The following is a 17,409-nucleotide window of genomic DNA, read 5'->3' on the forward strand; positions in this document are numbered from 1 at the left end:
CTTTCATAAAAACTCAACAGAAATATTTACATATATGGCCAGAAAATGTTCACGGAATTTTCATGGCAGCATTATTCTTAATAGTCCTAAACTGGAAACAACTCATATGCCCATCACAAGTAGAATGGAAAAAAGAAATTTGAATATATTCATACAACAGAATTCTATAGTGCTATATAGAAGAAAGCTGAGCGCCGAAGAATTGATGCTTTTGAACTGTGGTGCTGGAGAAGACTCTTGAGAGTCCCTTGGACTGCAAGGAGATCCAACCAGTCCATTCTAAAGGAGATCAATCCTGGGTGTTCATTGGAAGGACTGATGCTAAAGCTGAAACTGAATACTTTGGCCACCTCATGCGACGAGTTGACTCACTGGAAAGACTCTGATGCTGGGAGGGATTGGGGGCAGGAGGAGACGGGGACGACAGAGAATGATATAGCTGGATGGCATCACCGACTCTGTGGACATGAGTTTGAGTGAACTCCGGGAGTTGGTGATGGACAGGGAGGCCTGGCGTGCTGTGATTCATGGGGTCGCGGGGGGGTCGCGGAGAGTCAGACAAGACTGTGTGACTGAACTGAACTGATACGTACAGAGCAATATATACACACGCGACATGAGCGAATTTCACTACCACCACTGAAAGAAAAAGCAAACCAGCACAAAAAACACATCAAATGATTCTTACATAAAATTCAAAATCAGGGGAAGTTAACCTACGATCGGGACAGTGTTCCCACAGATGACGAGGGGGAAAGACGGGGCCGGGGACGCGCAGGGGGACACTGAGGCACTAGTGTTGATCAGTTTCATAATCTGGATGCTTGTTATGCGGGTGGCTCACTTTGTGATAGTTTATTGAGCTTCACACTTCTTTTTAACTTTTCTTTAGGTTAACAAATTTTTAAATGAACTATAAAATGTCTACAACTTTATTTTCTGGAAAAGAAAAAACAGTCATACAAACTCCATTTAAAAACACTCTATTAAGTATAATCAAATTATTTCCTCTATAATGAATGAATATTTTGATAAAGCAAAAAGCCTTTACTTTAAAAAAAATAGTCATATTTTCTAAACTGATAAAGTCACATGTAAAAATGTATTGTTTTATTTTTATGTTGCATGGATAAAACTAGAAAGACTAAATTTAAATCACTAGGATGATTTTAAAGTAACAATTTCATTTTTTATATAAATTAATATCATTTATTTTGGGGGGGTGAGGTTAAAGGATCAAATAAGCACTCACTAGATAAAAAATGAAATATGCCCTTTACTATATATCCTTTCAACTTCAAATTTCAAAAGTTCCTTTATCTTTTTGATGTGTTTAACAAAAGATAAACACTGTGTTATTTTAATGCACTTAACGGGTAAGAAATAACTTCTAAGTAGGATTAGTAAAAACAATTTAAGTCACAAATCAGCTTTTAGGAAAATACTGCAGTTTGAATACAAGTTTATCTTATTTCCTTCCCAAAATGAATAAAAGAAATTTATTTTCTGAAGAAACTAAATCAGAAAAGTTTAGGAGTTACAGAGACGCAGACAGTGTGAAGGAAAGTGAACATACTCCAGCATGGTGAGATCCTCCTCACCACCCGACCCCCAATTCTGTTTCCAGAATGCAGGGCCTCACAGACTTTCCCTCAAGTTGCTCATTTCTAAAGGCAAGAAAATAAAAGATTCTTCCCTGGAGAAACAATCTCTACAGAGGCTGATATTTGAGGGGTTTCAAGGAATCAAACTGGTTTATCAGGGACCACCCTAAAATGGCAGTACAGTGACACGTGGGGGTCATGCACCCAAGGTTTCTAGCAAGCTGGTAGGTATTTCATTCTTAAAATACAGCTTGAAGCCCCCAGTCCCAAACATTCAAGGATTCTGAGTAAACAGCAACCATACTAGGAGCCAAAGAAAATTCAAAAATACTGGCAGCATCTTGGGGCTTCCCTAGTGGCACAGTGGATAAGAATCCACCTGCCAATGTGGGAGATGTGAGTTTGATCCCTGATCTAGGAAGACTTCACGTGCTGCAGAGCAACTAAGCCCGTGCATCCAACCCTAGAACATGTGCTCTAGAGTTGCAACTATTGAAGCCCATGTGCCGTAGATGCTGTGCTCCACACAAGAGAAGCCACCAAAAGGAGAAGCCTGCACACCAAAGCAAGAGCGAGTAGACCCTGCTTAAACACAACTAGAGAAGAGCCTGTGCAGCAGCAAACACCCCATCAAAGCCAAAAAAAAAGAAACAGATCAGTGGGCTCAGTCATGCCTGACCCTTTGGACTGTACCCTGCCAGGCTCCTCTGTCCATGGAAGTTTTCAAGTAAGAATACTGGAGTGGGTAGCCATTTCCTCCTTCAGGGGACATTCCTGACCCCTGGGTCTCCTGCGTCTCCTACATTGCAGGCAGATTCTTTACCACGATCCAACAGGGAAGCCCAACAATTATATAAAAAATACTGGTAATATCTTCAGAGAGAGATGAGCAAGCATTGTATTCAATCTATGAACAGAATGCTACAAAACATCAACAACTGGCAACTTGAGCTTTCATAATTTAAAGCGTGAGAGGTGAAGCATAAATTCAATAGATTTGATGGTAAAGTCAAGGAAATTTCCAGAAAATAAACAGACAAAAATAAATAAAAGAAAATCAGAGGGTCACTCTATAAGGGTCTATTACCCCAAAAAAGCCAAGTTCTAGAAATGGGAATAGACAATGAAGAGCAGGGAATCATAAAAAGAGACGTTTGAGAGTTTCCCATTTGAAGGACATGAATCTCCTGACTGAAAGGACCCACTGAAATGAAATGCCCACTTCAACAACAGCAACAAACCACACCAAGACACAGCTTCATGAAATTTCAGAATATCAGAAATTGGGAGGGAAAAAGAAAAGATCCAAGAGCTCCCAAGGGAAAAAATAGATCCCATACAAAGGAATGGGAACCAGAATGTCCCTGACTTCTAAACAGCAAAGCTGCATGCTAAGAAGACAGTAAGGCAGTACCCTCAGATTTTTAAAGGAAAGTGATTTTTCAATCTAGGTTTCTATAATCTAACCTAACTATCGGAGTAAGGGTAAACTAAAAATATTTTCATACATGTAGGGCCTTGAAATTATGGAGGAGGTACCTTACCACATTAAGAGAGTAAATCAAGTAAAAGAAGTAAGTAGGATTCAAGAGAAAAGGTTTCAGGTGTTTGAGTCAAAAAGGCCCTTCCTTAAGCCCCTGGGGCAGACGGAGCAACCTCCATCCTGTGTAACATTCAGATGAGCCTCTGAGCCTCTGCTTGGCCCATCACCCTGCCCAGTGGGATCTGTGGAAACTGGAACTGTATGTTCTTTCTCCAACACGTTATACCATACTTTAATAAAAAGCCAAGTAAAAGGATGAAACCAAACCTCTCCTCACCAGCCCCCAACCAACCCAACCCCCCAGCTCAGCCTGTGGAAGTGGCTTGCCTGGCTTCAAAGCCAGATAGCTATAAGGAAAAGTCATCATTTGTCCAAACATGCTTGGAAAGGCCATCTTCGAGTATAGGCCTGTGGTCCCCAGGCCACTAGAGACCCAAAGAAGGTTGCCCCTCCTATCCATGCCTGGCCCCATGCCCAAGGGTACGCTTTCCTCCTGAGTGTGTAACAGGCAGGCTTTGAGGATGCCCACTAGAAACTCATGGAACTGATAAAATTTGTACCGTACAGTTAATGTAAGAAATTTTAATTCCAAACCATGTAAAACAACAGAATATATAATAAAAAAAAACTAACAGCTATTTGAGCAAGGTACTTCCCTGGGTAAGTTAGTAACAATGAACTTGTACTGGTCAGTCTCCGTTTTCGGTGAGCTAATACTTTCTCATGTGGTTGACTCAAAATACTGAGCCAGAGTAAGACTGATGAAGAGAATTACCTTCAAAAATATACTGTCAAAAAATTTAAAAGTATGGGGAGAAAGATAATGTAAAACTTTAGATAGAACAGACTACGGATGCCAAGGTAATTATAAAATGGTTTATAATTATAAAATGATTATAAAATGATTCTTCCTGGTTCAAAAAGGTGTTGCCATGACCTTCTAACCCATTGCTGAAGTACACATAAAACACTCCTTTAAATGGAAAGAGAAAAGTTAACCAAGAAATTATCCTTTCTCTCCAATCAAAATTTTTAAGAAGTATACATGTAATGTTTTCTATATATTGTAAGTAAAGAAGACATTTGTAAAAACAATTTTTAGTGACTGATAAAATTGATTGCATTTAATAGATCGATCTTCCTGGTTACAAAAGAATCATGTGTTTATGTTTAAATGATTCCTGGCAGTGATCAGTGGCCATTTAAAAGGTTTACAGAGTTACATGCTATTAAGGAACCAAGAATAAAGGATAAAAAAGGAAAAAGGAACTGTAAGTTGCCTTGGCCATTCATAAATATCTAAACTTGGAACAGTAACTAATAACTGAAATTTCATTCATGAATATGTTGTGGATATTTAACAATATATAATTATTTTCATATTTCAGAATGTTCTATTTAAAAGAATTATCTGTAAATCTGGCATTAGAATCCAAATGTAAATACTTTTAATGAAAATTTGCAACTTTTTAATGTTTTGACATAGTTTTCTATTTGTCTTTATTTCGGATACCAAAATTATAAAACATCTAAGTAATATATTTTTGTTGTTGTTTCAGGGCTTAGGGGTGAATTCACCCTGAGCATGTGAATATAAAAAGATTACTAAATAAAAAAAAAAAAAGGTTCAACAAAGAAGGAATTCCCAAGGACAGCTGTTGTCCAGGCCAATGAAGCAAGCTCTCCAGACTGCCGAAGCCAGTTTCCAAACAGAAAAAATGCATAACTGACAGAGGTTTACAACTATGCTTAAGTTTTTAGGTAGCTTATACACAGGCTTGAAACATACTGACTGAAGTATATGAAAAAATCAGCATTAGGCCTATGAAAAGCTAATCAGGAAGTAAGACAATCATTAACCCCAGAAAAATAAAGAAAAAAGAAATGTAAAACAGTAGCACATGGCTCAGCATCAAACAATAAAACAATACCTGATAAAAGATGTAACAATTATGAGCAAAGAAAAAGGTGTGAAGAGGAGAGGTTTTAACAGGGTTCCATACAAAAAGGGTCAACAGGTAAAGCGAAAAACAGGTCAGTTAAGAAACAGTAATATAAACATGCTACTTAGAAACATGGAGGCAAAGAGCCAGAAAGATAAAACTCAACTTGTTATAAGCTTTCTTGGAGGTGGGTATGAAGGGTGAGATAGGGGAATATCGATATATAGTCTGTGATAAATAACAGCTTTATTGAGATATAATTCATACACCACACAATTCACCTGTTTAAAGTATATAATCCAGTGGTATTCAGTATATTACCAGGATTGGGCAACCATCACCATCAATTTTAGAATATTTGCATCACCCCAAAAAAGAAACCTAATACTCAATAGCAGCCATTCTGTATTTTCCCTAAATCCTGCCATTGTTGTTTTCAGTTTTAAATTGTGGTAAAATACACACAATACGAAGTTTACTATTTTAGTCATTTTTAAGTGTTCAGTTCAGTGGCACTAAGGACACACACACTTGTGCAACCATCACCACCATCCATCTCCAGAAATTCTTCATCTTCCTACAACCAATAAGAATTCCCCACTGCCTCCCTCCCCAAGCCTTGCTGAGGGCTGTTGCTGTTCTACCTTCTATTTGATTCTTCCAGGTACCTTATATGAGTGGAATCAAACAAAAATGGTCATTTTGTGTCTGGCTTATTTTGCATAACAGTGTTTTCAGGGTTCACCCATGCTGTAGCATACATCAGAACTGCATTCCTTATGAAGGCCGCATAATACTCCAATACTCCACTGTATGCACACATTTTAGTTATCCATTCATCTACTGACAGACATGTGGGAATGATTCTACCTTTTGGTTATCATAAATAATGTTGCTATGAAAATGGTGAATGAATATATCTGTTCAATCCCCTGCTTTAAGTTATTTTGTGTATATACCCAAAGTGAAACTGCTGGACAAAATGTTTAATTTTTTAACTTATTTTCATTTTTTCACTTTAGGGTGTGCTGACCTTCATTGCTGCACAGATTTTCTCTAGTTGCAGGGAGCAGTGGCTACTCTCTAGTTGCAGCACATGGGCTTCTTATTGCTTCTCTTGTTGCAGACCACAGGCTCTAGGTGAATGGGCGTCAGTAGTCGCAGCACAATGGGCTCATTAGTTGTGGCTCATGGGCCCGAGAGTGTGTAGGTTTCAGTAAGTTGTGGCGCATGGGCTCAGCAGTAGCAGCTTGTGGGCTCTAGAACATGGGCTCAGTAATTGTGGTAAATGAGCTTAGTTGTTCTGTGGTACATGGAATCTTCACGGACCAGGGATCAAACCTGTGTCCCCTGCACTGGCAGGTGGATTCCTATCAGTTCACCACCAGGGCAGTCCTGAAATGTTCAATTTTTTTAGGAAAAGACATACTGCTTTCCACAGTGGCCATATCATTTTATATTTCCATGAGCAATGCACAAAGGTTCCAATTTTTCCACATCCTTGTTAACACTTGTTTTCAGGTTTTTTGTTTGTTTTTAATAAAAGCCATCCTAATAGGTATGAAGTGGTATCTTACTGTGGCTTTGATTTGCATTTTCCCAATGATTAGTAATGTTGAGCATCTTTTTATGTGCTTCCGTTCCGTTCCGTCGCTCAGTCGTGTCCGACTCTATGCGACCCCAAGAACTGTAGCCTACTAGGCTTCTCCGTCCATGGGATTCTCCAGGCAAGAATACTGGAGTGGGTTACCATTTCCTTCTCCAGGGGATCTTCCCGACCCAGGGATCGAACCCGGGTCTCCCGCATTGGAGGCAGAAGCTTTAACCTCTGAGCCACCAGGGAAGCCCTTTTTTTTATGTGCTTATTGGCCATTTATTTATCTTTTGAGAAATTTCTATTCAAGTCCTTTGCCCATTTCTGATTTGGTTTGCTTGCTATTTGTTGTGGAATTTTAGTTCTTTATATAGTCTGAAATATTAACCCCCTTATCAGATATTTGATTTGTAATTCTTCTCTATCATCCTGTTGACTGTCTGTTTATTCTGTTCATACTATTCTCTGACATGCAATTTTTCTAATTTTGACAAGACTCAATTTATTCTTTCTTCTGTTGCCCAGGCCTTTAGTGCCATATCCAATTGATTTCTTTAATTCTTTTGCTTCCACTATTCTAGGATCATAGCAACTGAAGATGCCAAAAGATCTGGAAGGTTTAGAGTTAAATAAAATAACAAAATCAACAACAAAACAAAAACAGTAAAATGAAACGTTTTGGTTCAATAATGAAATGGAGCCAAAGTGGCGGTGCCGTAAACCTAAGAATGTGCAACTTGAATGTGAGGAAAAAGTTTTAAATTTATTTTTAGAATTTTAATTGTCCACACAAATTCCAGATCAGAACTCTATGAAAAAATGAATTTCTGAGGCTGTTAATCCATCTATCAATGAAATATTTATTGAATCACTATTATATTCCCAACATTATGCTAGGCACTAAGAACACAAAAACAAAAATAAATGTTCAGCTCCGGCTTTCACAGTTCTCATCATGTAAACAATAACATGTAGTCTGGAGGAGGCACCTGAGGTCCAGGGTGGGTAGTGAGGGAAATTCAGGAAAGGAAGAGGTGACCTGAGCTGAGTCTTAAGGAATAAGGAGGAAGTAGGAATGATCTCTTACTGTATTGGGCACTGTACTGTAGGTGTGCAGGCTACAAAGATTACTCAGAGAAAATCTGCAGTTAGGTCAGTAAGGGGGACATTGTTCAGTGGCTAAGTCGTGTCTGATTCTTTGTGACTCCATAGACTGCAGTAAGTCAGGCTTCCCTTTTCTTTACCATTTCCTGGAGTTTGCTCAAACTCATGTCCATTGAGTTGGTGATGCCAACCAACCATCTCATCTTTTGCCATCCCCTTCTCCTCCTGCCTTCAGTCTTTCCCAGCATCAGGGTCTTTTCCAATGATTTGGTTCTGTGCATCTGACTGCCAAACCACTGGAGCATTAGCTTCACCATCAGTCCTTCCAATGAATATTCAGGATTGATTTCCTTTAGGATTAACTGGTTTGATCTCCTTGCTGTTCAAGGAATGCTCAAGAGCCTTCTCCAGCACCACAGTTCAAAAGCATCAGTTCTTCAGCAATCAGCCTTCTTTATGGTCCAACTCTCACATTCCTACCTGATTACTGGAAAGACCATAGCTTTGACTATATGGATCTTCATCAGTAAAGTGATATCTTTGCTTTTTAATACGCTGTCTAGGTTTGTCCCTTTCTTTCCAGGAGCAAGTGTCTTTTAATTTCATGCTGCGGTCACCATCGGCAGTGATTTTGGAGCCCAACACCATAAAGTCTGTCATTGTTTTCTTTTCTTACCCCATTTATTTGCCATGAGTGATGGGACCAGATCCCATGATCTTAGTTTTTTGAATGTTGAGTTTTAAGTCAGGTTCTTCACTCTCCTCTTTCACTTTCATCAAGAGGCTCTTTAGTTCTTCTTTGCCTTCTGCCATTCGAGTGGTATCATCTACATATCTGAGGCTGCTGACACTTCTACTGGCAATCTTGATTCCAGCTTGTAATTCATCCAGTCTGGCATTTTGCGTGATGTACTCTGCCCTTAAGTTAAATAAGCAGAGTGACAATCTATAGCCTTGACATACTCCTTTCCCAATTTGAAACCAGTCCATTGTTCCATGTCTGGTTCTACTAGTACTTCTTGATGTGCATACAGGTTTCTTGGGATGCAGGAAAGGTGATCTAGTATTCCCATTTTTTTCAAGAATTTTCCACAGTTTGTTGTGACCCACATGGTCAAAGGCTTTAACATAGTCAATGAAGTAACGCAGATGCTTTTCTGGAATTCTCTACCTTTTTCTATGATCCAGTGGATACTGGCATTTGATCTCTGGTTCCTCTGCCTTTTCTAAATCCAGCTTGTACATCTGGAAGTTCTTGGTTCATGTACTGCTGAAGCCTTGCTTGAAGGATTTTGAACAATATCTTGCTAGTATGTGAAATGAGCACAATTGTACGGTAGTTTGAACATTCTTTGGCATTGCCTTTCTTTGGGATTGGAATGAAAACTGACCTTTTCCAGTCCTGTGGCCACTGCTGAGTTTTCCAAATTTGCTGGCATACTGAGTGCAGCACATTTATAGCATTATCTTTTAGGATTTAAAATAGTTCCAGTGGAATTCCATCACTTCCACTAGCTTTGTTCATAGCAATGCTTCCAAAGGCCCAGTTGACTTCACACTCCAGGATGTCTGGTACTAGGTGAGTGACCCCACCACAGTGGTTATCTAAGTCATTAAGATCCTTTTTATACAGTTCTTCTGTGTACTCTTGCCACCTTTTTTTGATATCTTCTGCTTCTGTTAGGTCCTTATCATTTCTGTTCTTTATTTTGCCCATCTTTGCATGAAATGTTCCCTTGGTATCTCTCTTTTAGAAGAGATCTCTAGTCATTCCCATTCTATTGTTTTCCTCTATTTCTTTGCATTGTTCACTTAAGAAGGCTTTCTTATCTCTCCCTACTATTCTCTGAAACTCTGCATTCAGTTGGGCATATTTTTCTCTTTCTCCTTGCCTTTCACTTCTTTTCTCAGCTAACTGCAGGGTCTCCTCAAACAACCATTTTGCTTTCTTGAATTTCTTTTTCTTTGGGATGGTTTTGGTCACTGCCTCCAGTATGATGTTAAGAACCTCCATAACAGAAGAAGCAAGAATCGCAATCCTATGGCCTCTAGAATGAAAACCACATCACAGAAAACTAACCAAAATGATCACATGGATGCCTTATGTAACTTAATGACTCTATCAGCCATGCTGTGTAGGGCCACCCTAGATGGTTGGGTCACAGTAGAGAGTTCTGACAAAATGTGGTCTACTGGAGAAGCGAATGACAAATTTCTTCAGTATTCTTGCCTTGAGAACCCCATTAACAATATGAAAAGGCAAAGAGATATGAAACTAGAGATGAGCCCCTCAAGTCTGTAGGCGTCCAATATGCTACTGGGTAAGAGTTGAGAAATAGCTTTAGAAAAGAGGCTGAGCCAAAGCAAAATCAATGACCATTTGTGGATGTTTCTGGTGGTGAAAGTCAAGTCCAATGCTGTAAAGAAACATATTGTTAGGAACCTAGAATGTTAGGTCCATGAATCAAGATAAATTGGATATCATCAAACAAGAGATGGCAAGAGTGAACATCAACATTTTAGCTATCAGTGAACTAAAACAGATGGGAATGGGAGAATTTAATTCAGATGACCATTATATCTACTACTGTGGGCAAGAATCCCTTAGAAGGATTTCTTAATACTCCATAATACTCCATAATTTCTTAATACTCATAATTAATTAATTAATTTCTTAATGGAGTAATTTCTTAATTACTCCATAATTACCATAATTACTATTAATTACCATAATCAAATGCCTTGGGTGCAGTCTCAAACATGATAGGATGATCTCAGTTCCTTTCCAAGGCAATCCATTCAATATCACAGTAATCCAAGCCTATGCCCCAACCACTAATGCCAAAGATGAAGCTGAACAGTTCTATGAAGACCTAAAAGACCTAGAACTAACACCAAACAAAGATGTTCGCTTTATCATAGGGGACTGGAATGCGAAAGTAGGAAGTTAAGAGATACCTGGAGTTAATAGGAAAGTTTGGCCTTGGAGTACAAAATGAAGCAGGGCCAAGACTAACAGAGTTTTGCCAAGAGAACGCACCACTGGTCATAGCAAACACCCTCTTCCAACAACACGAGAGATAACTCTACATATGGACATCACCAGATGGTCAATATTGAAGATGGTGAAGTCAGCAAAAACAAGACCTGGAACTGACTGTGACTCAGATCATGAGCTTCTTGCAAAATTCACACTTAAATTGAAGAAAGTACAGAAAACCACTAGGCCATTTCAGGTGCGGCCTAAATCAAATCCTTTATGATTATACAGTGGAAGTGACAAATAGATTCAAGAGATTAGATCTGAGAGACACAGTAGGGTGGAAAGCCATATGAAAAACTACTTACAAAACAGTAAGATGAAATGTTATAAACACAGACTCAGTGAGGAAGAGGAACACAGCACAGGAAAGGCAGCACACAGATGCCAGCGTCTGAGCTGGATTAGGGAAGGCCTGCAGATGCTCGATGGGCCGCCACACAGGGAAGATACAGAAGTGTGACATGAAATTCATCTAGGGTGGTTGGAATCTGCATGTGGTTTAATTTGGCTAAAACTGAAATGCAGTAAAGAAGGGGTAGGAAGACAAATACAGTGAGAAAGGAAGGAAGAAATGATACTATAAATGTAATTGGGAGATGCTAGTGATAAAACCTTCATATTTCTTTTCCTGAAAAAACTTTATTTTTAATTTGAATGTTAAGAATTTTTCTTATTCCTCTGTGGGAACACTTGATTCATGAAATATAGTAACTTTTGTTACTGCAAACACTTTTTTTAAACTTAAGTTTTATTCACTTTAAATTTACAGAAGTTTTAAAGTTTAATATAGTTAAAGTAATTGCTTTTTTGTAAATCTGCCTCTGTTTTTATGCTCATAAAGTCCACCTGGAAAGTAACTATAAGAAATATTATTAAGATCCAACACAAGGTAAAATAGGAGGAGGAGAACCAAGGTAGACTCGATTAACAGCATGTGAGAAGAGAAAGAGCAGGAGAGAAAAGCACTGTCCGGAAGGCAAGATGCATTAAAGGACAACATCCCAACTGAGGAGCCCAAGTTGAGTCAGCTGAAGATGGAGGAAGAATACTAAAAAATTATTTTCAAGGTTCAAAGGAGACAAATCTACATTTGCTTTCTCAAGAGTTAGAGTTGTTTCCAGTTTCCATAGACTTATAAAATCCTAGGTTTTCTCGTAAGTTCAAGAATCTTAGCATATCTATGACTTTGATGGTTTCATTAAAACGGCAATTATCAAACTGAATTCCATTCTAATTCCACATGATTCAAGTAACCAATTCATTTTTCCTCCTAGTAAACTCCCAAGTTTTCTCATGTAGACCTACTTTTTCCTCTAAATGCTATGACCAACAAGAAACTCAACTTAAACAAGTTCAAGAACACCTTTTGGCTGTTTCAACTTCCACTTTTGTGGCTTTTAAGAATCTATGACGGTCTACTTTGACATAAGCTTTTAGACATATCCAAAAATTGATGAGAAAAACAGTGAATACAATGCAGATATCTAACCTTATTAACTTACAGGTAACAGTAAAATATAAATTCACTCTGACTACAGAAAACAGATGACTCACCTGCGACCACATTCTGAATATTTACCAATGTTTTTTAATATTAAGGCAGCTGTTAGTCGGATGTGTTTAGTTATTGGTCCCTCTTTTTCATCCTTAAAAAGGAAAAGAAAAGAAAAAGAATAAAGATCTAAATCATACAGTGTTCACACCTTCACAGATAAGGCTTCTAAGGCTTACTTACTGTAAAATCTCGAAAGACAAGATTTCTTGATCCTCTCCTTAGAGCCATAAGGGCAGCACTGGGATGATTCACAATGGCCTTTTGTGCTCTAGGAGTTGAGCTTGTGCCCCCTACAGCTGGCTGCCTAAATTGACCAGGGAGAGGAAAAGATTGTTAACATGACAATTCAGGCAGACTGACAACAAATGACCAACCTGCCAAACCTGAACGTGGTTACTCGAAGTAGACACAGGGTGAATAAAAGCTCTGATGGTCCAGCAGTAATACTTACTCTTTGTGTCAACTGAGGCAAAAGGGTTCGTGGTCTTTTATTTCCAATCTATCAACTTTAAAGCAAACAACAGATGTCCTAGTACAACCCAAATATATATATATATAAATACAACATAGCTTAAAAGTTGAGTTCACATCTTTGAATGCAATGTAAAGATATTAACAAAGAATAGTCTACAAGTTGTGCTGCAAATCAGTTCTGCTAAATGGTACCTACAAGTAAAATATGTCTCCTAAGAGTGTACTGGTATATGTATAGGTCACCCAGGAAAAGATAACCTAATATGATAATAACATGAAATTATGCTAACTACTATATTTCAAACTATTACTATCTTATAGAATTTTTTATTAACCAGTTTCAATCAATCATTTCAGTATAGCTCTACTGTCCTTTAGCAAAGATGGAGAGACTGCAGAGACAGATTTTATATAAAATCAGATTCAAACTACGCAAGGTTTCCTTTGCCACACAGAAACACTGCATCAGTATCTGTTGTATTCTGCTGAGGCAACAGTGGTGAGAGAACTGGCTCCCAGGAAGGAAGTCCTGTTTCTGCCCCCCAACTAGCTGCATGACTTTGAACAGTTCTATTTGCCTCTTTGTGCTTCAGATTTCACATCTGTAAACTGGGGATATTTGTGGCATTTTTTTATATGAGTAAATTAATTCTGAATATTAAGTTAACATAAAAGCAATCTCTTTAAATTGTAAGCCAGTTTTTGTCTATATCTACATATAGATTTCTCTAGATAAAGATCTATATATCGACACAGATAAAAATTATTATTTATGTATAAATGACAGATTTTTGATTGTAACTGATACACCAAAATAACCCTCCAAGTTTGAACAAAATCAAACATATTGCAGCATACTCTTATAAGTTATATAGAAGCGAAGTGAAAGTCACTCAGTCATGTCTGATTCTTTGTGACCCCATGAACTGTAGCCCACCAGACACCTCTGTCCATGGGATTCACCAGGCTAGAATACTGGAGTGGGTTGCCATTTCCTTCTCCAGGCGATCTTCCCAACTCAGGGATTGAACCTGGATCTCCTGCATTGGAGACAGATTCTTTTTATCATCTGAGCCACCAGGGAGGCTGAAAGCTACATTAATAAATGCAAATTAAATACAGTTCACCCTTGAACAACATGGGAGTTTGGGTACCCACTCTCCCTGCAGTCAAAAATATGCATATAACTTTACATTTGGACCCCTATACTTGCAGTTCCATATCTGTGGATTCAACCAACCAGAGATGGTGCAGCACCACAGTATTTACTGTGATAAATATCCACTTGTTAGCAGATCTTCCCAGTTGATACCTCTGTTGTTCAAGGGTCAACTGTACAGTGAAAATTACAGAAAAAAGTATTTGGCAAAAAAGTGACTTTTCACCGCTTTGAGGGTAAATCCAAACTCATGTTTAAGGCTTATGAAAGCCTCAGCTATTTTTTCCTCATTCTATAGATCTCAGTTTGGATTCAATTTCTATCAGAAAGCCTTCTATGGTCTCCTTCATTGGTGTAGGTGGGCTTTCACAGTGTCCTATGCATTTGATGCCATTTAATAAGAATCAATCTATATCTCTCACTGTATCTCCAGACTTGAGAACGGCAAAACATATCTTGGTCATGTATACTTCATGTCATATTTTAGTGCCTAGCTGAGGAATGAATAGTAATGGAGGGAATAAAAAATAATGGAATGAATAAAGTATGTAAAGTACATACTTCCGGTGTTCCCATACTTGTAGTTCTGTCTAGAATTTCAGCTCTCTGAAGTTAGACTAAACTGTGTCCTCAGAATTCCCTATGTTTGGCATAATGTTCAGTACACAGCAGTATCTCAACAAATGTTGACAAATTATTTATCTTCATATTATAATAATTAAAATACAACTATCCCTTGGTATTCATGGGGACTGGTTCCAGGACCCCTTGAGGATAACAAAATCCTAGAGCCAATCCCAGACAGATACCAAGTGATGACAGCATTTGCATATAACCCACACACATCCTCTTGTGTGTTTTAAATCATTCAGATTACTTATATACTCGGTACAATGCAAATGATATGTAAACTGTTGCTGCTAAGTCACTTCAGTCGTGTCCGACTCTGTGTGACCCCATAGACGGAAGCCCACCAGGCTCCCCCGTCCCTGGGACTCTCCAGGCAAGAACACTGGAGTGGGCTGCCATTTCCTTCTCCAAACTGTTGCTAGTACATGGCAAATTCAAATTTGCTTTTTAGAATTTCCTGAAAAAAATTTTTTTCAAATATTTTTGATCCCTGGTTGGTTGAATCCTCAGATGCTGAACCTGAAGATCTGGAGGGCTGACTGTATTATTTAGAATTAAAGGCCTCAGTTGAAAACTATAAAATAGGAGATACTATGTAAATCTAACAAGGACCTTATAGGAATCCACAGTCAACTCAGAACTCGACTACAAGTTATTACAAGTGTTCATGAAATAAAAGGTAAATGAGTAACAAATAGTAAATGTGACATATACATTTTACGTTGGACCATCACATGCCACTTTAGCCTCTCCTCAGGAGTAGTTGTAGGAATAAATCTCTCTGCCATTATCAAGTACATGTTCAACTCCTCTCTCAAAGGACAAAGAACCATATATTTATTTCCAATTTACAAAGCATTTCTCATATATCATCTGTCATTACTACCAAATGACCTGTCTACAAAGTGGAATCAAAATATTAGAGCTACAAGGTACTTATACACCATGTGGTCCAGCCAATATGAAAAGTGATTCCTAGGGCGTTTGTGCGATTTGAACAGGGTCACATACATAGCTGGACTACAGCCCAGGTTTCCTGTCTCCTGACATGCTGAATTGCCTTTTATTGCTATTTTGCCTAGTTTCCTGATTTGTCTTTTATTTAAATGCGCAACATGAAGTAAACTCATGTTCCTTACTTGGTAGAAGATTTTTGATTTCCTGCTTGTCCTGGTTCATCTTGTTTTAATCCTGCAAGCAGGGCATCCTTTGAACAGTGCTTGTCCTTTTTAAGAAAACGGAAGTAAAAAACATAAGCATCAAGATCTCTAATGCAACCAAATGAGGTACAAATCAAATAGTATTAAGAAAGTGTACCTGTAAGTGAGTGATGAAAGAAAACCTCTGTCGTTGAAAAGGCTCACAACCTTCCCAAAGACACTGCCCTGGATATACGTCTTTTCCTCCATGTTCAGTTGCTGCATGGTAGAAAACCTGTGAGGGGGTCTGAAACCACCTACAAAAAATAAAAGTAGTAGAAACGTTCTAACACTTAGATATGTTCTTTAAAATAGAAAACCTGCTCTCTTAATACAAAAGCTCCAGAACAAATATTGAGCAAAACAGTACAAATAAATATCATTTCAAATAAAAATTTCTGCTTATACTTAAAAGTCAAATACTCAAAAGTTCTAAACACTTCTGGTAATTTGATGTAAGCTTAATATTTCACTTTCATTTCCCTACATTCAATGAAAGTCAGTTAAGAATCTCTTGAAAGGAGATAAAATTTCATTTGAAAACACAACAGAACATAATCTTGTAAACAAATACCATACTCCGTTGTAATTTTACAAGCTGCTCAAGCATTTACCACATTTCATATCACATATAATAAACTCCAGCATATTCAATCTAAAAATCTAAATGTTACAAACTTTGGTGAGTCTGGCTCTTTAGCTGAATTCACATTTTGTATGTCCATCCATGTTTTAGAAGTCATGTCTCTCGTTTCTCCAACATCATACCTTACTCAGTTGTAGACCTTGAGGTTTAATAATACAAATACCTGAGTATATCTGGCCAAGGACAGAAATCTGAAGAAAATCAGATATTGTACTACTCCCTTGTTAAATAGAATATATGGCAGTGAGAGAGAACACTGGAATCCAGACAGCAAAGACTACATTAAAAGACTTCAATTACTAACTACTAACTCAAATATTTATATAGTCAGTATCTTTAAAGTTTATAGCAGAACTCTCTCAGAATTGAATTTTTTATGGATGTCAGATAAACATGTCTGTATTTGAGCCAATTTCTGATGTGGAGCACATATATAATATTTCAAATTAATATTCCTTCAGGAAATAAATGATAAGCATTTTAAAATAAATTTTAATCAAAAGAACTAAATACTGAAGTATAAAAGATGATGTTAAAAACCATTGTAACTGGCATATTTCATTCCATCTATATAAATACTTCATCTATATAAATAATTCCTGATAGTTTTATTATAAAACAATCATGGAATCAAAGAATTCAGCTTAAAGTGACATACTACCCAAAGCAATCTACAGAGTAAATGCATTCCCTACCAAAATTCCAATGGCACTTCTGATAGAAATAGAACAATTAATCCTAATATTTGTACAGAATCACAAAAGATCCCAAAAAGCTAAAGCAATCCTGAGAAATATGAAAAGTTGGAGGCATCATGTGCCCTAATTTCAAACTATATTACAAAGCTATAGTAATCAAAACAGTATGGTATCTGCATAAAAACAGACACAAAGAACGGAGAGCCCAGAAATAAAT

At 37.7% G+C, this 17,409-nt stretch overlaps 1 protein-coding gene across 1 annotated transcript in view; it reads right to left on the bottom strand.

The window, feature by feature from the left end:
* Positions 1 to 17,409, bottom strand: part of ARID2 (AT-rich interaction domain 2) — a 194,926-nt gene that overhangs the window by 3,212 nt on the left and 174,305 nt on the right. The window contains exons 17-20 of the mRNA XM_055394039.2: positions 15,967 to 16,105; positions 15,789 to 15,874; positions 12,567 to 12,690; positions 12,386 to 12,477 (exon numbers count right to left, since the gene is read on the bottom strand). Of these exons, the coding sequence (XP_055250014.2) occupies positions 12,386 to 12,477; positions 12,567 to 12,690; positions 15,789 to 15,874; positions 15,967 to 16,105 (441 nt within the window). The remainder of the gene's footprint in view (positions 1 to 12,385; positions 12,478 to 12,566; positions 12,691 to 15,788; positions 15,875 to 15,966; positions 16,106 to 17,409) is intronic.

This window comes from Moschus berezovskii, chromosome 6, assembly GCF_049115385.1.
Source record: "Moschus berezovskii isolate FMDL1 chromosome 6, NW_MosBer_1.0, whole genome shotgun sequence".
In the NCBI taxonomy this organism is placed as follows: domain Eukaryota; kingdom Metazoa; phylum Chordata; class Mammalia; order Artiodactyla; family Moschidae; genus Moschus; species Moschus berezovskii.